Source organism: Gouania willdenowi, chromosome 17, assembly GCF_900634775.1.
Source record: "Gouania willdenowi chromosome 17, fGouWil2.1, whole genome shotgun sequence".
NCBI lineage: Eukaryota > Metazoa > Chordata > Actinopteri > Blenniiformes > Gobiesocidae > Gouania > Gouania willdenowi.
The window spans coordinates 7,114,475-7,140,152 of NC_041060.1; the positions used below are offsets into that span (position 1 = coordinate 7,114,475).

The following is a 25,678-nucleotide window of genomic DNA, read 5'->3' on the forward strand; positions in this document are numbered from 1 at the left end:
GTTGAAAATTCTTTTTGTGGATTTACATTCGGGGTGGCACAAAATTATGGCTGGGCCGCCAGTTTCCAAAGTCTGAAGTAGATGGATTTTAAAAATGCAATAATGTCCATGTGAGGCTCGGTGTTGAAATATTTATTGAATAATCACCAAAAAAAGATCTACATTTCTCTCTTTTTATTGCTCAGAATCTTCAACAGACCAGATTTAGTTTCAGGGTTGCAAATATCGATTTCCAGCCTTATTTGATCTTCATCTATTCATAAAAAGTAAATGAGACTCCTTGTGTAATGTGTGTAGAATATCAAAGTCAAAGTCTTTGTGAAATATTCCAAGATGAAATATTTCACGATGTATCCACATTGAAGAATAATCCTATTATTTTGTGCTCACTTCATCTTCCAGATGTTGCAAAAGTGAACTCAGCTATAGTTGGTAAAAGACTTCCTGTGAAGGTGATAATGAACAGCTCTTTGTTTTCCTGCTTCCGTTGCTTTCACAGATTGTTGCACATTTTCATCAAGCATCTCTGTTTCAGATCTGACAGGGAAGGAGCACAAGGGGAGGCTTACAAGCAGATAACATCACAAAGCGACGATGCACTTTAATCATTTCTGTTTTTAGACATGTTCATGTCTTAAAAAAATCCACATTATGTTAGAATATGTTTCCACAAAAGACATTTTACCTTATTTTACCTGCACCTGCAATTTAAAGAGGAATTTAACCTTGAGATTTGGACTCACTAAGTTGAAAATTCAAAAAGTGCCTTGATTATGGGCGTGTCTATACATTAAAATCTCCAAAGAACAATCTATGCTAAGCTAACTTGCTACTCAATACTCACTATACCTATCTATTCACAATTATCTCAATCCAACCTACTTACCAGAGATTACTGAGCCAACTGGTGCCAGTTTTTATAGGAGGGGCGGAGCCAACAGTCGTGGTTCATGATGTAAGAGGCCACCAAAATGTCACAAACCACCATTCTCAGCCATTAGCGGTGTGGTTGTAATAGCCAGGTTTAAACCAATAGAGGGCAGTCACTCTCAATTACTTTAAATTAAAGGTGGTTTTACTCTTTTTACTCTGTTTGCCCATATGTGTCATATTCACGTCTAGTGGGAAACCCGCGCATTTCCATTGATTTTTGCATTTCAATTCAAACTAGCTTTTTCTCTTTTCTTTAAAGGGACCTGTACTGTTTTTTTAAACATTCTTATTAGAAGATCTATGCCTAACAAAATACATTATTAAGGCAAGGCAAGGCAAGAAAGGCACATTTATTTGGATAGTGCATTTCACACAAAAGGCAACTCAATGCTTTACATGATCAAAAGTGCACCATATTCATGCAATTGCCTTTTTAAAATGGGAGACTGTGTTCCGCCATCTTGAAATCATCATTTAGTTTGTCGGTCAAAATGCCAACGTGTGCTGCTTTTTGTTGCTCTATAAAAATCAGGAAAAGTTAAAGATGTCGATGCAAACCTTTTTTGTTTACCGATAGAGAATAAAAACAGTTGCGAACCAAAAACATCTGTGACGGCAGGGGGCGACAGTTCCAACTCTGTGGTTTCATAGTAGACAATGAAACAGAGAAGAAGAGCTCTCCTAAGGGGCCTTTACGCTTCCTTAAACAGTGCATGGCCGACGCTCTGGTGGCTTAAGTTTGCGAGTATATCACGCTCCGTTGAAGGCACGTTTTTATCGTCTTTCAGTAAACAAAAGAGGCATTTTTAACTTTTCCTGATTTTTAGAAGTTGTTTTTTTAAGTGGCACTCGTGTAAAAACCCCTATGAACTGTGGGTCTATTTTGTTTGAATCTGAAGTAATTGGGGAGCACACTTAATCTGTCACCTGCGCTGATGACAAGGTGTCATCCTCGTCAAATTTCCAAAATTTTGGAAATTTTGACCAAAAAAGCTGCTAAATGATCTAAAAAGCAGGCTGAATGCTTCACTTCAATAGAAAACAATGGGAAATTTACAGTCATTGGGGCCGTGTGACATCATTAATCATCTGATGTCAAGATGGCGGAACAGGCTCTTAAACTGTACAGTAGTCCTAATTTTAAAAGGCAATAAAATGAATATGGTGCATTATAATGCATTTTGTTAAAACATATCTTCTAATAAGTACGTTTCAAGGATTTTAGACCAGATTTGTAAAAACAGTGGCGGATCCCTTTAAATTTGTTTTATGACTATTTAAAAATAATTCCATTTATAATGATCCCCAATATGTGGCTGATTAGTTATTATGAGGTGTGGTAGCTACTGGTAAAAAACGGCACAGGATCGTGCAAAACAACCTCAAGTACAAAATGAACCCACATTAGGTGAATCAATGAGAGACAGTGAGCCTAAGAGGGAAACTTGTTTAACATCTCACTGACTTTTTGACTTTTCTAACTACTTTTCACGAGTGGTTTTAAACCACTCCGATCCAAATCTAAAAATACCTGCTGTGGTCTAATTAGAGGTGGCGGGAGGACCCATGTGACAGTGTGTTGAACGCCCTCTCTGGCCTGCCATTGGGTTCGGTGTGTCAGATGCGGTGAGAGTCAGTCCTTTCTGTGACCTCTGGAGCCCATTAGGCCCCCGCAGAGCTGCTGCTCTAATGAGTTCTGATACCGACTCCCAGCGACATGGCTGACACCTCGTCATCAGCGCAGGTGACAGATTAAGTGTGCTCCCCAATTACTTCAGATTCAAACAAAATAGACCCACAGTTCATAGGGGTTTTTACACGAGTGCCACTTAAAAAAAAACGAGCATCCTCAAGGTCTTTTGGTACACTTAAATAAAATGAGCTAGTGTGAAACTCAAGATGCTACATAATGAGCTCATCAGCAACACAGTTTCACATCATGTCGGCTTTAAGTGTGTGCGTAAAAGTTAGGCATATTATACTGTATGTCTCATATTATCAGATAGTGTTTATGTTAAGGAAGATTACATTTCAACAAATCAAAAAGAGGACTAAACCAAACACTCCATGTGGGATTATTACTAAAAGATCAAACGCTGTAGCCTTGTTAAAGCTGCTCTGGTTTAAAAATCAAGTGTTTCACATTCAAGTTCAATATTTTTTGGCTTTAAAGTCACAGGAGGCGTGGTGTGAATGAAGACTGGAAGCACCGCTAACTATCGCTAACTAATAACAAACAAAACAACATATATTCAGCTCGCAGCAGAAAGTAAAACAGTCAGAGAAAAGCATGTATCATTGCACTGTTTAAATCAGTGATTCTCAACTGGTGGGTCGGGACCCAAAAGTGGGTCGTGGACCTATACTGGGTGGGTCGCGGACAGCTGGTCAAAATTAAATAAATGCCTAATGTCTGTCATGTTGTATTTTATTTTGAAAGAAACTTTTCTTTGGATAGGCATGCTGTGAAATGCATGTTACACAGGAAAATATGTAGATTTATGTTGGAAAAAATATTATATACGTGTTTTAACAGCTATTTTTGTAAAACAACATTTTGTTGGTTGAATTCTAAAAAAAAAAAAAAAGAAATAAAAAGTGGGTTGCGATTTAATGTCCGTGACAAAATGTGGGTCCCAAGGTGGGACCAGTTGAGAACCACTGGTTTAGATGACCAACTAGTTCAGTTGTACATATCTCTGCTAGATATCTCCAAAATATTACACATATTCATGAAACTGCACAATATTTGCAGGGCCACATTTCACCCATGCTTATATCACATGATGGCAGTCATTGTTCATCTCAAATTGTTAAATCAACTCTAAATTTTTCTCAAATCCTGCAATTTTCTTAAAATTATTTCACAAAATGTCCTTAAATTACATAAAATTGGCCACAAAATCTGATAAATTGAAAGTAAAGATCCTGCAGGGAGTGATATTTGTCAATTATTGCTTTGATATTATCAGTGCCTTACATATTTTATTTATTTATACGTGGAAGTGTAAACTAGAGCACAATAATGGTTAAATTACTAATTTTCCCACCTAAAATCTGCAGCCCACTTAAAATAAACTGCTCCGTATTTGGCTCCTGAACTAAAATGAGTTTGACACATGTGCTGTAAGGCATCTGTTGAATTTCAAAGGCTATACTCAATATAATAATAATACAATTTTGATTAATAAAATAAGTGGTGTACATTCTGTAAAATAGCCCATTGATTTTTGGTAAAACCTTTGTGTTTTTCCTCCATCACTGTGTTGGTTGTACCATCCATGAGGTTCATTCACTTACTTCTAGAGAACGAGATTCTCCTGACCCGTCGACACACCTCGAATGTATGCTTTTCATACCAGATGTGGCTGCCATCACAGTATCTGCAAGATATCATGATTTTAGATTTAATGCTTTGACATCAATCAACTGAAAACATTTCAAATAATCCTCACAGGTGTACTGCTAAACATTAAATAACTTGATGTTTTAACCTGAAATATTATTACCAAAATAACCAAAAATAACTTTCAGGGCTTACAGTGTCGTTTCAGTTCCTGGATTGCAATATTTTCTGGCCAGAATTTGTCCAGAAATCCCATGTTAAAATGTCTTGATTTGTCAGGATTCACTAAAATGTGAACATTTTTTAACATATTCTGAATGTTTTTGTGATGTGTTAAGTAACCATAGTGGTTAGTAAAGGTGTGGATACAAGTAAACCTTTGGCTAATCTGTGTTAACCTCATTTTAAAGTATTTCAAAAGTAGGTTTCTGTTGACACCGCTTCCTTGGAAAAAAATAAATCAAATACTTCCAATCCAAATATAATGAAACCATCCACTGTCCACTGCAGGTGCCATCCCAGTATAGAGGATATAATTAGCCAATGGGAGAACCTGTTCATGCGTGTCTGGTGGCTGAAGGGTCTGCAGAGGCACTGGGAGAAGAACTTGCACAGCTCGAAGATGCACGGCTGTAGCTTGTGAGCGCTAACAGTCGTCACGCTGCCGCTGAATATGGAGTTTGATGTCGACTCGGGTCTTTTCCATGGACAGCCTATAGACAAAGGAATCACATACTGTACGTCATCTTTAAATCACCAAAATAAGTGTATGCTTCATTAGATGGCTGGGCTAAGTCCTAGCCAGTCCTAGAACCCATACAGGTGACCAAAGGGAGAGGAAACAATCGAGTACTGCACCGTTAAGTATAGAGTTGTCCCGATTCAACTTTTTCACTTCCAATACGATACCGATATTGCAGCCTTGAGTATTGGCTGATACCGATACGATCCGATACTATATCAGCATGAGTCATACATACTTTTATACTTATTTTGTAGTGTGGAATGTTAGAAAAGGCTTGATCAAGTGATGTTACTCAAACAGAGAACAATAGTCAGCAACAGTAGGTATGAGAAAAACTGACCCATTTATTATTAACCAATTTGTTACATACATTTTAACCTCCAACATAATATCTACAGTATTCTACAGTTGAATAAATAAAATATAATGTCTATTGGAGATTTTAGATGCAGTCCGATAAAATCCAATATTTGTTTTCTGGCTGATATCGGACCGATATCCAGTATCAATATCGGATCGGACCACCCTAGTAAAGTATTAGGTCTGGGAGAATAGACAGAGATCATGATATGATAGACAATACTGTGAAAAATAACCATGGTTTTATTTGACTTTAACTCTGGACATATTACTGGTATGATATTTGTGACTCATGTGGAATATGAAAAAAAAAAATATATATATAATAAACAATAACATAAAAAAGCCTTTTTTTTCCTACTTAAAGTGCAAAAAGTTCCAATCCAAAACATCAAACTAGAACAGTCCACACAGCCCATATTTCAGATATGAACATGTTCTTTTTTAACAATATCAGCATGTCTACATTTTGTGGCAACAATTAAGACCTTTGGACCTTGATTGATTTCAGAATCAGAATCAGAATCAGAAATGTTTTTAATGGCCATGTACAGTTTTAAGGACAGTACAAGGAATTTGTCTTGGTAGTTGGTGCACAAAACAAACAACAAAAAAAATAAAGAAAAAAAACAAAGAACAACCCAGCAACAATAATAATAATAATAATAATGATAAATATAAAGGATGAGGGATAAATAAAGGATAGATAGAGAATAAAGGATAAATAGGATAAATATAAATATAAATATGTATATATATGATTTGAACATGTTCTCGTCTAACCCTGTGATGGACCCAGTCTGTTCAGTGTGAGCCTAATCTATATGAAACTGGATGAACATGCCTGAAATATGTTGTCTAACTGGGACCAAGGGTTTAACTTTAAACAGTGATTTAAAGGTGCAGTCTGCAATGTTGGAAAGCTAACAAGCCTCAAGCTAGCAAGACCTCCTCTAAGCACCACCCTCTAATTGTAAGTTCCTGCCAGGGCTCCCTCCTAAGGCACGCCTCCCTCCTAAGCCACGCCCCCACAAGTTTGAACGAGCATCTGATGAAAAAATAGCTACGGAAGAGGATTAGGGCCAATTTAATGTAGAAAATTATTTTGGGCAAATCAAAAGAATAAAGTCAAAATGTCAAGTTGAAAAGACAACATTTCAAAAATTAGCTCAAAATACAATATTGTGATGAAAGTCCTTAAAATGATGACAATGCCGTGTTTATGAGCTAAAAGTTAAAAAAATCTCTTTGTTATTAAACTCAACTTCGAAGTATATTTAACGCATTCATTGATACACGGCATTTTGTAGACGGCCATGATCTACTGTTTGTTGTCATATGGTGAATTGGCCCTCGTCAGCTTCTGTAGATTTTACTTTATAAGCAAACCTTTATAAGCAAACCTCGACCTTTTATCACAATATTCTATTTTGAGTTTATTTTCAAAATTTCGACTTTAATCTCGTCTTTTTGACTTAAAGGTATTGTGGACGATGTTTAGCTTCCGGGTGGATCATCAAGACTATTGGTCCTCCTAATTGTCAATCATGTTTACGAAAGGCCGTCGTACGTGCTCGTGCCCGTTGCGCACCGGGTCCTTTGAAAATGGATTTTCACTTACCGGTGGCGAGTCTGACATAGTGGGAAAAGTGCAAATCTTCTTTTGTAAGGTAAGCTTGTATGACCGATGTCCACACCAACTTGTAAACAGAGCTGTACACGAGGAAAACGGGGCTTGTGCACGCTCTCCCGCACCCGTAGGTGTGTTTTTTTTCAAAATGTGGAGAGGGCGTTTCTTTTTTAAACATCGTCCACAATACCTTTAAGTCTCAACATTATGTTTCAACTTTATTCTCAAAATTTCAACTTTATTCTTGATTTACCCAAAAGTATTTCCTCCATCCGCTCCCGTAAATAACAAACCCCCCTGACGCAAAACAAATAGTTTCTTGCCCAACAGAAAGAAGGAACCTCTGAAGAAATTTTCAGGTCCTTCATTTGTGCTCAATAATTCTGGGAATGGTGTCATGTGATGAGTGAGCATGCAGGAGAAGAGAAAGCATCTGATTGGCTCTTCTCATCCGGACCAAATGGTTGGGATTGGTCAGTTTTTACAGTGTTCTAATGCTTTTTGTTCCTTTGTCTGAATACATGATGGAGGATGGAACAACAAAAAAGGGGGCGTTTCTGAACAGGATTGTGGACTCCACCTTTAACGGTTGGTTTTATCTGTTTGTTGTTATTTTAGTCACTCTCCATTTCAACCCCCCCCCCCCCCCAGATGTTGATGAAAAAGCTCACAGAGTACACCCAGATCAACAGTTTAAAGGACAATGAGGCAGCACCAGAGTGTGTGTGTGTGTGTGTGTGTGTATCAGACTAACATCGACTTCCAAGGGCCACCACAGTCACACAGAGAGTGTGGACACGTGCAGCTGGGCGACAAACAATCATGTCAGTGCACACTAATGACTCAGTGACAAATTGCACAGGATGCTCCAGCTGCCTGTTTGTTGCTATGCAGAAGTCAGAGGGATGGAGGGGGGGGGGGGGGGGGGGTTGCTACTTCTGCTCTTTCTACTGTGCAATGTTAGTGCCATCTAGTGGTGATGGAAGGAAGTGTGGACAAATGTTTAGTACAGAGGGTTCAGGTTTGTTATTGTTATGGTTTTTTGTTTGTTTGTTTTTAATCATTGTGTTTCAAGGCACATCTTATTCACTAAACCGTCCTGTTCACACCGCAATACTGTCACTTACTGATAGGGTGGACCCCTACCAAAAGAAAAATAAAGAAATAAAACAATAACTGTAAAAATCCAGTTATAATCACAACATAATGTTCCACTAGACAAATGATTAAACCCATATTTTAGAAATAACTAAATCTCATTCTCATGTAAATATATATACAATGATAACACATCACATTACAATGACATTTGTCATTTGATTAATAGAAATAAAAGAAAAATAGGATTGAGTTGGGATTTTATTTGTTACAATTTTGTCATGACATCATGTTTCTTCTTCCTGGCTTGTGTAGGGTGTTATTATTATTATCATTATTATTAATTATTATTATTATTATTATTATTATTATTATTATTATTATTATTATTATTATTATTAATAATAATAATAATAATAATAATAATAATATTTTCATTTTATTTTTTTACTTTTCATTGACAAAAGTCAATGTAGATACAAACAAACAATAACAATAGTCCTGAGATTGGGTTCTAGCTCTCAGTAAAAAAGAATATATATATATATATATATATATTTTTTTTTTAATTCATACTTATTTACTTATTTATTTTTAGACTTGTCAAATTTTCATTGGCGCTAAATGACATCTGTTTTTTTATTTTTCATTTATTAAAAAAGTAGTATTCGTTCTGTTTTCCCTTTCTCTATCTCTAAGCATAGACAAACCAAAATAGTTCATTTAAAATTGAGGCACCTGGATACTTTGTTGTCCTGCCAGTGACCAATAAAACCATGACCAGCGTATATTTACTGAGAAACGTAAAAGCACCACCTCACAAATCTTGTTTTTGTGTTTTTGTGCTGTGATGTGTCTGCAGTGCCTCTGTTACCAAGGCTACTGTTTTCCTCCTGATTCTTTTTATGTGTCAACACACACACACACACACACACACACACACACACACACACACACACACACACACACACACACACACACACACACACACACACACACACACACACACACACACACACACACACACACACACACACACACACACACACACACACACACACACACACACACACACACACACACACACACACACACACACACACACACACACACACACACACACACACACCTCCTCAGGCTAAAATTGAATCAGTAGCTGTGTCCAGTGAATTGATCTGATGTGATTACAACCACTTCTAAGAAAGAGACGGGCAGCGTGAATGTGCTGAGCTGCTCACTAGTGTTTGTCATGTAATCCAATTAGGAGTTTGATTATTCATAGTTTGGTTCATATTTATTTTAAATCAGAAAAAAAAACATATATTTTCATTATTTGTTTTTTGGAATTTCTAAATCGTAAAAATAGTCCGTATGGCTGTTGTTTGCAGCATGGCCATGCTATGAAACAAAGGGTTGGTGACATTGGCTGTGTTTGAAATTGCATACTAACATACTACTCATACCAAGTCTGAAGTCAAAATGTGTCTGTAGTGCACAAGTGTCAAACTCAAGGCCCGGGGGCCAAATCCGGCCCTTTAAAGTTCGGGCCCTTTCTCCCGCAGGAGAAAGTAAGAAATGACAGCGAAAATATTTAAACTCAACTAATTCAGTTGTAGATAACTCAGTTTTCCAGCGCTCACAGTTTTCCCATGCCAAAAACGAAATGATGGCATTTCGAACAACAAATTGTAGCAAGTCTTCTCAATTTTTCTAAAACTCTACAATTTTCCTCAAACTATTATCCCCAATTTAAATATAAAATGGTCACAACATCAAGGGAATTCCAGATCCTGCAGGGTATGATATCTGTTACTTGTTGCTTAGATATAGTCAATGCCTTACATGATTTAAATACATTTACAGGTGGCAGTGCTCCTGTGGTTTTTTGTTTTGTTTTCTTACATTTATAAATTGTTTGTATGTATTGTTATGAATTGCAAATAAAAACAAAGTAGACAAAAAAAGATAGTATGATAAGATGGAGTACGCAAGAAATACCAGGTTGTATACTATATCGGGACAGTTTTGAAGTATGCACGGTGGGCACACTAAACCGCCCCATGATGCATTGCAAGCGGAATGTAAAAACTGTCCTGGGACCGATGTGGCGTACTGGGATTGCATCGTACTGAGATTGTATATGCGCATATATGAGCATGCGAACTATCAGAAAATGAATTTTTACTAAAAAAAAATCTGTTTTGTTTATTTTTGTTCTGAAAGTCAATTACAATTACAATTACTTTCACAAATAACTAAAGTTAAATTACAATTGATCACAATTACTAAGCCTGAAATAAAAAAAAAACCTAATAAAAGTTAACATTCCTCTTGTATTAGCTTTCTGTTAGCATCTCTTATGATAACGGCTCCTAAATCAGCTGTAAAATACACTAAAAACAAATATATATCATTTAATTTATTTAATATCTTTTGGTTACCTTGTTAGGCTTCCTAATCAATAAAAAATATAGGTTTTAATATTATTGGTGTGGGCGTCTGAGCCTTTTTTGTGTCAGTAAACCCCTAGTTTTCATTTTTTTACAGTTGTCCTTTCAGGTAAAACCTAATATTTACCTGCTTTTTCTGTTTCCAAATGCATTATGGGACCTGTAGTTCTCCAGCTATGATGAACTGTAGTGCTTGTGGCAGTCGTGTGCTTTGTGGTTAATTTGGAAGTTGACATTGTTGTTGGAATAGGTGAGGACGTCACAAGGTGTTTGGTGATTGGCGTTGAGTTGGGTTTGGTTTTGGGTTGAGCTGCTGCAGATGGAGGTGGACCTGTGGTTGGACCCAATGCAGGTTCTAGAGGTGGAGTTACAGCTGCTGCTTCTATTGTTCTGGATACAGTAGATACTGCTTCTGATGTTCTGGATACAGTAGCTCCTGCTTCTATTGTTCTGGATACAGTAGCTCCTGCTTCTATTGTTCTGGATACAGTAGATACTGCTTCTGATGTTCTGGATACAGTAGCTCCTGCTTCTATTGTTCTGGATACAGTAGCTCCTGCTTCTGATGTTCTGGATACAGTAGCTCCTGCTTCTGTTGTGTTCTGCAGTCGTGATCTTTGAGGTGTAGCATTTGATGAGTTAGCAGAGGCAAGAAGCTGTGCCATTGCTGCAGCTGTTTTATCCAGAGGTGCTGGAGTACCTATAAGATGATGATCATCATCAGCATCATACATTTCCAATAAACAGACTCCCAAGAAGCTGTTGAACATTCTTCAAATGAACATTTGACCCTACATACGTTTCCTATTCATCAAAGACACAATATGTCCTTACTTCCCAATAAACTCATTTTCATTGATATTCCTGTTACCAACTAAGCCTTACACAAGATCTGCAACTTTCATCACAGCGTGAGCCACAGAAATGTAATAGTTTGTGCCGAGGGCAACATTATCAACATTCACGAATTATTCACACATCAAAGAAAAGTGTTATTTTGTGTGTTTTTGGAGTCACTTAGGTGTAATTTACTTTTAAGTTATATTATGTATATTTGTGGTGGTCTCGTGTGTTTTTGGAGTACATTTGTGTATTTTATTCTCTGTCATTTTTTGTGAGTTTTTTATGTCATTTTTATTTGTTTTTGTTGTCAATTAGTGTTTTTTTGGAGTCACTTATGTGTAAATTTAGGGTCGTTTTGCATACTTTTCAGGTATATTACGTATATTTGTAGTCATCTTGTGTGTTTGAGGAGTAAATATGTGTATTTTTCTGTCATTTTGTGTATTTTTAGAGTAATTTTGTGCATCTTTGAGGGCCTCACAAAAATAGACCGCTCGTTGCCCATGTCTGGTCTACAGATTCATAATAATATAATAAACTGTAATACTTAAGAGGTTACAAGGCCTATAGCAAAGATATTTATATAGATGTTTACTCTTCAGAATATTTTTGTTTACAGTTATGTGCTTGGATTCATAGATTTACTAAAAAATAAAATAAACATTAAATGGCTGGTTTTTATAAGGGAAACTTAGGAAATTGGTGATATTGACACCTTACATTAAATGGTTAACCATTTTATTAGAATTTGTAGTTTTATCATATTTCGCCATTACGCTTAAAAGTCATAGATGTATTTCTAAGTGAGTTATATAAATAAATCCAAGGATTTCTGCGCCAACCAATCACCAATCTGTCAGCGGTGACATAAAAAGAGCCGCCCCCCCACTGAGACTCACCATGTGCTGTGGATTGGACTCTGCTGCCTAACATGGAGCTGATCCCAGATGGAGAGATGAGACTCAGATTTGTAGGCAGTTGGTGCCATCCTGAAGATGAAAAGAGAGACAGTTGGAGATGAGAATCAGTCGTCTCTCTGCGTGCTGTCCATGATGATGACAGCAGACGCTCTGGAAAGCTTTGAAAACAACCCACAGATGTACTCACCGATGGGGAGTCTGAGGGACGAGATGTTTGCTACTGAAACACATGGGGGGGGTGGAGTGGAGAAGTTGAATTAAAGCAAATATCTGAACGTAAAGAGTTTATACACGAGCGCAAGCAGGTGAGGTATGTGCACTTGTGTATAATAAGTACTTTCTAATACAAGACTGAAAGAATACACGACCAAACTGTGTTTGAACCAATAATAGTTCAACCTATTTTATAATAATCTGCAAATGATTTCTGCCAGAAAATGACAGGTCACTGACCATCATTATCATTATGACCATCCAGCCCCATTTGTTTTTCTTGAAATCTGACTGACCAAATATAACAGCTGATTAGCTGTTCCCCACAATCTCAACTTCTTCTTTATCCGAAAGAAAAATATCATTTTCAAACCTATTTGATTTGGACGGAGTGAAAACTGTACATGGCAAACTGTAATGATAAAAGAAAAAAGAAACACATCCAGGGGTTATATTTGTTGGGTTTGAATTGTTGCACAATTTACATCAGCGGTGTGTCAAACTCATTTTAGTTCAGGGGCCAAATACAAAACAGTTTATCTAAAGTGGGCCACAGGCAGGAAATGAGTAATTTAATCATTATTTTGCTCTAGTTTACACTTCCACGTATAAATAAATTATAAAATATGTACAGCACTGATAATGTCAACGCTATAAGGGACAGATTTCAGTCCCTGCAGGATCTTAACTTTCAATTTACATGATTTTGTGGCCAATTTTTATGTAATATGGGGACATTTTGTGGAATAATTTGAAGAAAATTGCAGGATTTTTGGAGTTATTTTAACATTTTGAGATTAAAAACGACTTTCATCATGTGATCAAAGCATGGGGGAAATGTAAGACCTGTTAATATTGTGGAGTTCCATTGAATTTGTGTTTTATTTTGGAGATCTACAACTGAATTAGTTGGTTATTTACACCAGTGATTCTCAACTGGTGGGTCGAGAAAACCTGTACTGGGTGGGTCATGAAAATAAATAAATACTTCATATTTCTCATGCTGGACTTGTCTTTTATTTTGAAAGAAACTTTTCTTTTGGCAGGCATGCTGTGAAATGTGTCACACAGGAAATACATAGATTTATGTTTTTTTTTAAAAATGATATATGTGTGTTTTCAACAGCTATTTGAAATGGAAAAAAAAAGCTGGGTCATGATTTAATGACTGTGGCAAAATGTGGGTCCCAGGGTGAGACCAGTTGAGAACCCCTGATTTACACAATGAATGGTTTCTCTGACTTTTTTACCATTAGCTGCAGGCCAAATTGGATGCTCGAAAGGGCCGAATTTTGTCCCTGGGGGCCGTGAGTTTGACACGTGTGATTCAGAATAACTTTGGTTAATTATTTGTTCAGAACATCTCTTCGGTCAAAAATCCCAATTTTCTTATTCCCTATAAAAACTGTCTGTCCTTTATTATCAAACTTGTATAAGCGCAAATTAATATTATTAAAACAGGCTAGAAGTGAGTTTGTGTTTCAAGCTAGTGGTGCACTGAATATGTGATCACAAGCTAACAAATGGAGCTCATTTTAATGTGCAGCTTCTTTCATCATCTCTGAACCAACCTCGATGTGGTCCCTCCACAATAGTTTTGTTGAACAGCAGAGAGATGGATTCTCCATCCCACAACTCAGGGACCTTTCTGCCTAAAATAAAACCAGGATCATCTTCATGAAAACCAGACTTTTACACTAAATTTACAGTATGTCTTTATCAAAGACCTACTCTTAAAGGGATCCTCCACTGTTTTTACAAATATCACCTAAAATCTTTGAAATGTACTTATTAGTAGCTCTATGCCTAATAAAAACACATTATTATGAACTATATTCATTTAATTGCCTTATAAAAATGGAACTACTTTACAGTTTTAAAGCCTGTGTTCCGCCATCTTGAAATCATGTGATTGATGATGTCACACGGCTCCACTGCCTGTAAACATCCCATTGTTTTCTATTGGCTGCTTTTTAGATCATTTAGCAGCTTTTTCAGTCAAAATGCAAATGTGTGCTGCTTTTGGTTTCTCTAAATAATCAGGAAAAGTTAAAGATGCCGAAAGAGAATACAAACAGTTGTGACCCAAAAAAATCTGCAGCCGTCGGGGGCAACAGTTCCAACTTTGCGATTTGGTAGTAGAAAATGAAGCAGAGAAGAAGAGCTCTCCTAAGTGCCTTTACTCTTCCTTATGATGTTCTGATGGCGGAAGTTATTACGGACTGTTGAAAACACACAAAAACTGAGGATAGAAGTCGTTTTGGGTGGGAGTTCAGATTTTTTTCAGGTCACAACTGTTTTTAATTCTTTTTCGCTGTGTGTGATTCGGAGGTGGTGGAGTACGAGTCTCATTTTGTCCTGTTATGTCCACTTAATTTTGATTTACAAAATGTTTTATTTGAACATGTACATTTGTTTAACCCATTACGAGTTGGCTTCATAGAAAAGAGACTTTTGCTTTTGTTTGTTTTATTTGTAAAGTGTGGGCAAGAAGACAAACCATTTTATATCTAGTATCAGAAGTTTTGTGCAGGATGTTTGTGAAACTGTTGCATCTGTTTTATTGCTTATGTTGATTGAGTGTCTTGTAAGGGTACGCTTGTGCATGAAACTTAAATAAAATCAATCAGCATCATCAACAGATTTCTTCATACTTCCTTTCGAACAGATACTTCCTGTTTTTTGTTTTTTTTTTGTTTTGTTTTTTAGCAAAACCAAAAGCAACACAAGTTGTAATTTTGACTGAAAAAGCTGCTAAATGATCTAAAAAAACAGAATGAATGCTTCACTCCAATAGAAAACAATGGGATGTTTACAGGTGGTGGGGCCGTATGACGTCACATTACCAATCACGTGATTTCAAGATGGCCGAACACAGGCTTTGAAACTGTAAAGTAGTCCCATTTTTAAAAGGCATTACAATTATTATGGTGCATAATTATACAGTTTGTTATAGGCATAGATCATCTAATAAAAAACATTTGAATGATTTCTTATAAAACAATAAAACAGGGGAGGATTCCTTTAAAGAACAGCAACATGTATCAAATGGATGAAAAAAACCCCGATTTCAACTCAAAATTCTTCTCACCCATTTTACCAGCCATCACACAGATGTAGATGCATTCAGAGTTGTTCCTCTGGCTCACTAAAGCACCACAGTTATAAAAACATTGAGTTGAAAACACGGCACAGTGGTTTTTTTTTTTGTTTTTTTTGAGTTTCCCACAACTCACCTGACACTATGGAGGCAGATTTGAAAAGCTCATGAAGGTAACTTGTTGAATTCTCCATCACGTCCAAAAGAATGGCAGCAAAATCTAGTGGGGAAAACCAAAAAATCTGGTTAATTCAAACAATTGTTTAAACATATCAAATTTAGACTAAATATGGAGCTTCCTGCCTGATAAATCGTTGGTCTCATTTGTGACGCAGTAGCAGAATCGTCTTCTAAACATCTGGCTTTCTAGATTTCTGATGTTGGAAACTTCAACAAAATATTACAAAATAGAAAAGTTAATTGAAGACTTTAACACACATATTGTGGGCTTGGGTTGGTATCTAACTTCAGTTTTTTTTGGTCACATTTTATGGCGGTAGATTTGTGTCTTTATTATTTACATAAAAAACAAAAAACTTTTTCATCAAAAAAAAAAAAAAAAAAGGTGTTAAAATACAAAAAAAATATTTGAGACCCAAAAAATTGCATTTGAACATTTTTTTTCTTTGTTTTGTTTTCGATAAAAGTTTTGTTTTGTTTTTTTGTTTTGATTGGAAAGTTTGTTTTAATGGAATCATAAAGAAACAAATCTACTTCATATAATTTAAAAATAAAGTAGTATTCTTCATGTTTCATTTTTCTCAAAAAGGAATCTTTTTTTTTTTTATTTTATTTAATTTTAATTTTTTTTTACACTTATTTTATTCATCCATCTTTACTCTTGTGATCCTTACACTAAAAGCACAATATTAACCACTAGATGGCACCACAGACTCAGCTCTACAGTCTTAACTTCAACATGAACTGCTTTATCATTCTGTCATTTTTGGTTTGTTGTCTCTTAAACTGAATGTGCAGCAGGTGCTTGTTTGTTTATAGATATATTTACTGTTATAAACCAACAGAGTAAGTTTATGGAGAGCCAGAGAGCTGTAGGAAGTCACACTAAGCAGAGAAAAGAGCTGCCGAGAGCCTGAAAAACACAAAAACACACACATTAAAACACAATATTCAAAATGCTTTACTGTATTTTACTTAAGGACATCAAATAACATCCATATCAATATATTTTATAACAACCAACAAGCTTATAGAAGTTTATGTTGATGTAATAGTCCTTTAAATGTTTATTCTTGACATGCATGCACAGGATTGATCCCTGCATATATTATAATTAAAAAAAAGCACCTGATTGGCTTGAATTTATTAATGCATTGACCAGCGGCGTTAGATCCATAGCAGCGGGGTCCATGTGTTCTGCTGAGATTAAAAAGAAGGTAAAGTCAATAGGATCATAATCATAATGTTATTAATAAAAAAGCAAAATCATGTAAAAGAGTTAAGAGAAGAAATATATACTTCATACATACAGTATATCTTAGTGGCCAAACATGTGGCCCACACCCTAAATAATTCCTCAATTAAATATTAGTTTTGTATTTTATTTTAATGTAGATTTTTGTATTTTAATGTTGCTTTTCGCAAAACACCATGTCCGTTTTCGAAATGTGATGCAACAAGAGTTTCTGTTTCATTCACTTAAAGTCTGTGTGTAAAGCAAATTCAGCCATTTTCTTCTAAACACATTAAATATGTCATAAATGTATTTTCTTAAAACATGCACAAAGCCATTCAACCATGTATAATTTAATTGTGGAGCTAGGCTTTAATGGGCGGGTCAGAAATCATAGCTGTGTTACGTAACGGAGGCCTCATTAGCATAAACCTGACCCTGCTGCTGAAGCACGCCAAACTTCCACGGCCTCCAGTGGGTGCTATTTGACCCCTGGCCAAAAACAAACCACATATTCGGACTTGAGGGAATACAACGCATCCGCTGGTGCCACATTTTCTATGAAATTAGCACTTTTTAGCGATTGTGTGTTTTGCCTCTAGCGGGCGCAGTTCGGACTCTATCCGGTATTCTGACTCGGGCATAGCAGACATTTCCGCTGACACCTCGTTTGGCCCGATCCGAGCACTTTTGGAAAACCAATGGGACGAGCGCTATAGACTTTCACACTGCTGTCTCCCATAGACACAGTACACGGAGGCGGCGCCCTTCTTGCGTGTGGGCGTGGTTCCAGTGCCTCTAAATGACACACCCCCAGCATTTCAGAGCAGAGAGAAGTGCTTGTTTTTTCCATGATTTTGAGACCTATCTTTACTTCACAACTTTCAAAATTGGCTCAGTGGTCAATGACACATGTTTCTGTTGTGTGACAAACTCATCACACACATTTATTTCTGCTTTACACAGACTTTAACCTGCATACCATAGAAATGTCAGGACCAGGGGATGTCAAATGAGTAAAACTCAGAATCTAAAACTCCAAACAAAGTGAAAAAACAAATCCAGAGAAGTAGAAACTCTTAATTTGTCAATAAAAGTCAAAATCTAGAGAAGTGTCTCTCAAATACAAACAGAAAACCACAAAGAAGCAAAACTTGGGAAACTACGAGCATTTGGAATCACGAGAAACTTGAACATAGACAACAAACAGTCCACGGTGAACAAACACTGCTACAATAGTGTAGGGAAGATAATCAGGAGAATGGGATACACATTCACATACACACAGACACGATAGGGGGTGCCAAACACAAGGAAGAACTAACCCACGCTGGGAAAATAAAAACACCTGGGGAAACTTGGAGTCACCAAAACAACAGATCAGGACCTAGAATAAAATATTTATGGCAAAAAACAGAATTCAAGTTAAAAAAAAAAAAAGAGCTCAACCAACACAAACTCCACAAAGATCCCAAGTCCTGGCACAAACCTTAATGGACATAAAGTATAAAGCAGAATTATTATTGTAAAAAAAAGGGATTTCAGTGGGAAAAAATCTAAAAACATTCAATTATTACAGCAGAAAGATGGAGGGATGGAAGGAGGTAGAGATAAAGCCTTTGGAATGAGGATAAACTACCTGCTGAGTCCATCGTGTCTCTCGTGTCCCTCTCTACCATCTGTCGAGGTCTTAGCACTAGATAGAATTTGACAGAGATTTTCTATTATTAATGCTTTCATTTTGGAACACTGACGCCAGACTGAGGCTCAACTTTTACAGATACAATAATCAAGTGCTGGAATGCGTAGCCTACCTTTGGTGAAGAGCAAATATAGAACAACTGTAGAGGCAAATGTTAGAAAGATGGAGTGTGACCTCCATAGGAATAAAGCCATGGCCCTGCAGGAACCAACCAAAGACAGTTTGTGGGACAACATAGTATACCAACATATGCGTGATAATTCCATCAAGTTCATTTTGTCTTCTTTTTTGAAAAGTACATTTCCTGAAAAAACGTTTTCTGAATAAATGAAACCTTAACATATTATACAAACATCTGCTTTTCTTCCCTTTGCAATTTGCTTTTCTTCCAATTGTAAAAAAAACTAAAACAAACAACCCCAGAACATCCAATATTAGCACACTTGTGATTAAAAAACGGATAGAATAGCCACACAAGGTGCTAGAACTCATTCTACATGTTCACACAAAAGGAAGAAAGAAAAGAACCAACTAAAATGCAGGTAGGCTAAAAATAAAAAATAAAATAAAGTTTTAGATTTATCATAAAATACATTTGCTGCAATTAAAAAAAATGAATAATTAATGATAAAGTACAGTCATATCTAAATAAATATTTAATGTGCCTTTTAATAAATGAACAGAGTTACACTGTACCACTATGAGCCACTGCCCCCAAAATGATGTGTTTAAGTCATATTTATATGGTTTAAAAAAATAAAATAAAACTCAATGGCAGGTGAAAATGAATTATGAGAAAATGTGTGTGCACATTTACAAGAGAACAGCTACTTTCTAATGCTTAAACCAACCATAAAACTAACAGAGTACGTTCAACTGTGCGAGGCATATAAAACATGTATATTACATACTAATATTACTACCTTATACTGATGTTTCTATATGTCTCTTCAGGTGTAAAACAAAGGTGAGAAGCTCTTACCTGCTGTGTGAGTTCTCTTGTTCAATGGACAGCAGTGTTTTAAGCCTCTCTGCAGCATCAGATGAGGAGTGTTGCTCTGCCCCCTCAGGGTCTCCTCCCTGCAGCACCAACACTAACTCTAAAGGGGTGCATGCTTTGCTTTGCATAAAACATTCAACTTTGAGCGACACTGCATGGACTGCAACAAAGGATAGGCATGGTATGGAACTATAGAGGTGGGGCGATACGATACGCGATATTCAAAGGCTCCGATTTTACGTTTAAAAATGTTCAATGTTCCCTTTCAGTTTACCCTTTTCTGCATCAGTTTTATACCCTTTCCCTGATTATATGTTATTAACTTACTACTGGCTTTTAAACTTCCCAAACGAGTTAAATATTAAGTTCATATTTCTCCGCTGTATTTGCATCAAAGGCACACGCTGAAATTGCGCATGATTTTGCGCGAAATTAGACATTTGTTTGATGAAGTCGCTACACATTAAGCAACCTAATTTACGTTGGAAAATTGTGTGTAAATGCGTGATATTGTCCCAAAATATGTGGGTGAAAGTTTAGTCCATGTCATACAGTCCATCATATTATGTCATATTTTGCATAAGAATTGAATATTTTCAGTTCTTTGACCACTTGTTTATGGTTAAAAAAAAAATGTGTAATTTCCCAAAACATGCGGGTATATTCCTTGTGACATTGCAATTTCTGCATGATTTTGTTAGAAAAAAAATACATGATAACTATTATTATTCAAATTCACTTCCGTTTTATGAAGTTAATTTCTATTTTTCGTCCGTTTTCCACAATCGCAAAAAATCCGAGACCCTAGATCGATAGGATACAATATATTTTTAACACGCTTTTATTTGACACTTAACTATATTGCAGCTTTGGAATTTTTAGAGTGAAGATAAAAATTTTTGAAATATGTATTTAAAAAAATCAAAGAGACCAGGTTTGGATTTTTTTGATACGCCCCCTTTTTGTACAACAAATTTCAAAGGTTTATTATAAAACATATATTACAACTGATAACTATGACTTGGAGTTAGTGATTTCTGAAAACAATTTACTTAAAGTGTGAGGCTGAGATTTAAATATAGTCATCTATGAAGAGGCATCCACAGGCCCTTTCAGCAGCTAAAGCAGTAATTGGAAATGTGAGAGAACTGGGCTGCAGATGGCCTCGGAGCAGATGCTCTCAATAATGAAACACAACAAACGCCATTATAACAACATGAGCTAATGAGTAGGAAAAGAAGTGAAACACACGAGGGGTGGCTGCGCTCCAGCTGAGAGCGTCCAACCATATGATAATTAAGAAAAAAACTTGTGTGAAGCATCAAAAACAAGCAATCACTTGCACAAAAATGTTAAAAATAAATACATTTGATGCAAAAATTAATTGCAATACAAAACTTACACACACACACACACACACACAAAATATCTATTGTAAAGAATAACAAAAAGAGCTGACACTACAAATTATCAATGTAATTCTTTATTAATAATTGGTGCAATTGAAAATACTTCAAATGAAGAAAACAAACAAACAAACAAACAATTGCATATTATAGCCTCAAAACCAAAAATGTAAAGTTCTGAAATACCAAACAGAAGCGGTGAGTTTGTTGTCATTTCCAACTGGAATGAGGAAAAAAAGACACACAGCTCTGAAGGCCACGGGTGTAAAGTTGTCCAAACTTTCTTTAAAGTGACACTAAAAAAAAACAAATGCTGTTTTCTGACCTAAAAAGCTGCTGATGGTTGTTACTCACAAAGCTGATGGACACATCCAACATCTGAGCAAGAAGAGAAGGTGAGAATATTAACACTTAATACGTGTTTTAAAAGGGCGTCCAACTTATTTACCTGCCTGTATTCGGATTCATTTAACACACAATCAGTGTGCATGAACATTAGAATCATTATGACTATTTGCTCTCTGTCTTCCTCTTATGGGGAGTTTTGTTTAGGGAGCAAAAAAAAAACCATTCGAATACTTCTCTTAAAATTAAAAATGCGTGTTAGCTAGGGTATATATATATATATGTATTGGAATTATTTGTTTCAAATTAGATAGTATATCTGTGATCACATAGATGGGTGGCATTCTCATTTAAAACATGGCACTTAATGATTCATAGGGGTTGGTGAGTCAGATTAATCCCCCTGGTGGTTTTGGAAGGTACTGCACGTGGGCTGTGGGAGGTTTGGAATAAATATATCAAAGCTGTTGGGGACTAGCTAATGTGACCCCAAAAACAAACTTCCAAATTGACATTTCTGGTGTTTGTCACGGATTGAAAGTTGTGCAAAAAAATCAAAATAAATGGCGGATGTTGATATTGTGGCTTCAAGGGAACATACAGCTGAAATTGACTGTTTAACGGAGTGATGTCATATCACAGGGAACAAAAATGAGGTCAATCGAATCACTGTCTTCATTGTTTGGCAAAGAAACACAAGAAATCATGGTAGGAATGAAATAAAAACACCTCTTAAAGAAACTTTCCCTCTAAGTGGCGTCTTTTCATTCTTTTACTCGATTCCCAATCCCACAATGCAAAGCATGACATTTTTCCAAAGTTAAAGTCACAGGAATATTTTTTGTCAACAAACCCATTTTTTTGTGATGGATACAAAAACAATCTTGTAAGCGGCAAATTCAACGAGGGTGTCCCGATCTGATATTGATATCGAATATCGGTCCGATATCAGCAAGAAAATGAATATCGGATTTTATCGGACTGTATCTAAAATCTCTAATATAAGCGCTCCGATAAGTTTTAGCTGTTTTTGTCCCCGCCCTCAGTTGTTCCCACCATATATTGACAGTAAAAAAATAACTGAAGTGACTTTGACTTGTTGACTATTGTTCTCTGTCTGAGAAACATCACTTGATCAAGTCTTTTCTCACATTCCACACTACAAAATAAGTAATAAAAGTATGTACGATTCGTGCTGATATCGTATCGGGTCGATGTTGTATCGGTCAACATGTAAGGCTGCTATATCGGTATCGTATCAGAAGTTTGTTGGAGTTAATTAAAAAAATGTCTCTCGTCCTTAACCCGAAAAATGCCAACATAGCTCCAACGGTGTCATCACTTAGCGAAAGGTGCCACAATTTAGCGAATGAAGACACTTAATGACAGCCTTCATGCCACCTTATTCATGCTAACGACAGTGTAATGTCAGCCTTATGTATAAAACTTACAAATAAATATATATTTCAACATCACCTATCTAAAGTAGCGAGCGGGAAGTTTTAAGCAACTAGCAATAATGCTAATTAGCACTGATTAGCCAACATGCTACATGATTCTGGCTAAGCCCTTAGGCCCATATCTTGTATTCAAGTCTAACTTCTTTCAGCTTTGGCCCAGTTTTTGTCCTTCGATCATTTAATATTCTGATGTTGTGCCAAAAAGTTGTTGTTAGCAAAGCCAGTTTTCTGCTGAAATTTGACCAAAAGCTTTGTGAGGAAACCAACAGCAACCGTGAGAAAAGCACTGACCAGAGTAAGAAAAAAGAAAGACAACAGTTCTGTAAAAACGCCAAGGCACAAATAATTTTCAGCAATCAAAATGTCCAAAGAATGACATGTTTCTTCATATTCAGTATATATATATATATATATATATATATATATATATATATATATATATACGTGTCCATCAGTGCATTACTTGGTATGCCGTTACCGTGGATACAAACAAACTCATGGGGATAAAGTCACAGCAAGCACCATTGCCCTCTCGACTACATGGATGCCATAAAGTGCTCCTTTCCATCAGAATCATGCACATACAGAGGTAACACACATCACAGAATTGAGTGACACACACACACACACACACACACACACACACACACACACACACACACACACACACACACACACACACACACACACACACACACACACACACACACACACACACACACACACACACACACACACACACACACACACACGCACACACACATAATGCTTGAGTAAATTGCTTTCAAAGACAATGGGAAACTTTAACGTCAAAGTTTTTAAAAACACGCAATCGGATATTATGCAACATGTGGAATTAAAAATGGCTCATTAGATTTTTTTATTTTTTTAATGAAGCGTCTCCTAAATAAGAGCTGCTGGCACTTTTAGCTTTTTGGAAATGGCAACAAAGCGGAGGCAATACTTTCCATGTGCCCGTTCTGACAACTGAGGTGAGATCGTCAAAATTAAAAACAGAAAAATTCCCCAAATATTACCTGAATGAATAAATAGTATTTTGACCACAAAACTAAATCAAACCCTTTATTGTTAAGAAATTGAAAAGCAGAACGTCCAAAGACTTCCACTCATGGGTTAAATGGAAACCAATTGAAGCTCATATATATATATATATATATATATATATATATATATATATATATATATATATATATATATATATATATAAAGACAATAGAGATTACACTAAAATAAAAAATTACAAAAAATGTATGCATTTTCAGCTCAGGTTAAAGACATTTATATAACAAACAAACAAACAAATAAATAAATAAATAAATAAATAAATACATAAAACCCATGGCAGTCAAAACTATTAAGCTTTTGTATTTCTATTTAAAATCTATTTCAAATTTAAAATGGTCTGTGTTTTTGGAGATGATTCTAAACATTCCAAAAAAGATCACATGTAAATCAAAGTTGAACAAATTGATTTCTAAACAATGTTCAAAAGGGCAAAGACAGTAAATAATAACGTTGATTGTCCAAACAAGGAAAAATGAAATTTAACCTCGACACGTGCAAAATATGTCATTTAAACCACATTTAAAAGCACATCTTTACGGACACAACAACACAATAGTTTCACTTCAGAGCACCCATGTGTACAAAAGAAAGGAGATTCAGATGTTACTTTACGCTAAAAAGTAATGAAATAAATCGTCTTATTATCTAATGAATTTGTTTTAAACATTACAAAAAGTTGTCCTGATGGAAAATATTTATTTAATGCAATATCTGTTCTTAGTCCTTTTTTTGTGTTAAAAGTACATTATAAGTATTCTGTAAAAGTTGTTTCACTATTTCCAAAAACAGATAAAAAGGGGACAAACAATTAGTTTTCAATACTTTCAATACATTTTAAGACCAACCAATCATTAACAAGTACACACTTTGTTTTTTCCTCATTTATACCAACAAACGCTGATGTGGGTGCAGGGACTGAGACAAAAAAAAACAAAAAAACAGAGACAAACCTTTACATAAACACATCCATTCACTCAGAAAATGTATCATTTCATACATAGTTACAATTCTTTTCTTTTTGGGCCGTGTGAGAAAAATGAATGAAACCAATGCTCTGGTTAATAACTTAAAATGAAATATTAAAACTACTGTGGAAGAGAAAAACCTTTGCTAGCATTACTTTCCCCCAGTGTCCTGGAAGACTTTTTTAGTTTTAACCCAAAGTTTTCATGTAGTTTGACAGCCTAGACCACCTGTGTCAAACTCAAAGCCCGGTGACCAAATCCGGCCCTTTAGATTATCCGATTCGGCCCGCAGGAGAAAGTGAAAATGACAAAGAAAACATGAGTAATTGTGTAAATTACCAAATATGTCAATTATACATTGTTGTTGAAAAAACGTTTCCATCCTGCTAGTTTTCTCAAATTATTCCACAAAATCTCTCAAAAATAAATGTAAGTATCTGTCACTTATTGCTTAGATATCGTTGATGCCTTCCATACTTTATTACTCATTAATAACTGGAAGTGCACATTTAAGTTGAAATTGTAAGTTTTCCCACCTAAAACCACCGTATTTGGCCCCTGAACTAAAATGAGTTTGACACCCCTGGCCTAGACTTAACAGTTGTTGTCATGTTATTGAAATTATACTGACTTTGTTTTGATCGTATTTACTTTAAAGGAAG

The 25,678-nt window shown here is 35.9% G+C and overlaps 1 protein-coding gene across 1 annotated transcript; it reads right to left on the reverse strand.

The window, feature by feature from the left end:
• Positions 1 to 221: 221 nt before the first annotated feature.
• Positions 222 to 19,832, reverse strand: hhla1 (HHLA1 neighbor of OC90). The gene is made up of 15 exons (XM_028473242.1): positions 19,737 to 19,832; positions 18,867 to 18,952; positions 18,692 to 18,748; positions 16,947 to 17,018; positions 16,648 to 16,731; positions 15,942 to 16,025; positions 15,775 to 15,858; positions 15,630 to 15,686; positions 14,110 to 14,190; positions 12,513 to 12,545; positions 12,305 to 12,394; positions 10,690 to 11,262; positions 4,833 to 4,992; positions 4,234 to 4,316; positions 222 to 537 (listed from the first exon to the last, which is right to left on the reverse strand). The coding sequence occupies exons 2-15, from the start codon at positions 18,946 to 18,948 to the stop codon at positions 494 to 496; spliced, it is 1,584 nt and encodes a 527-aa protein (XP_028329043.1). The 5' UTR covers positions 18,949 to 18,952; positions 19,737 to 19,832; the 3' UTR covers positions 222 to 493.
• Positions 19,833 to 25,678: the final 5,846 nt, after the last annotated feature.

What these genes read in the sequence shown, in the direction of transcription:
- hhla1 (XM_028473242.1), bottom strand. Translation starts at nt 18,948, where the DNA reads ATGGCTTTATTCCTATGGAGGTCACACTCCATCTTTCTAACATTTGCC. An exon ending in TTTGGAAACAGAAAAAGCAG is followed by an intron (nt 4,993 to 10,689) that starts GTAAATATTAGG and finishes CTTTGTCTATAG; the next exon opens with GCTGTCCATGGAAAAGACCC. An exon ending in CACCAGACACGCATGAACAG is followed by an intron (nt 4,317 to 4,832) that starts GTTCTCCCATTG and finishes GATATCTTGCAG; the next exon opens with ATACTGTGATGGCAGCCACA.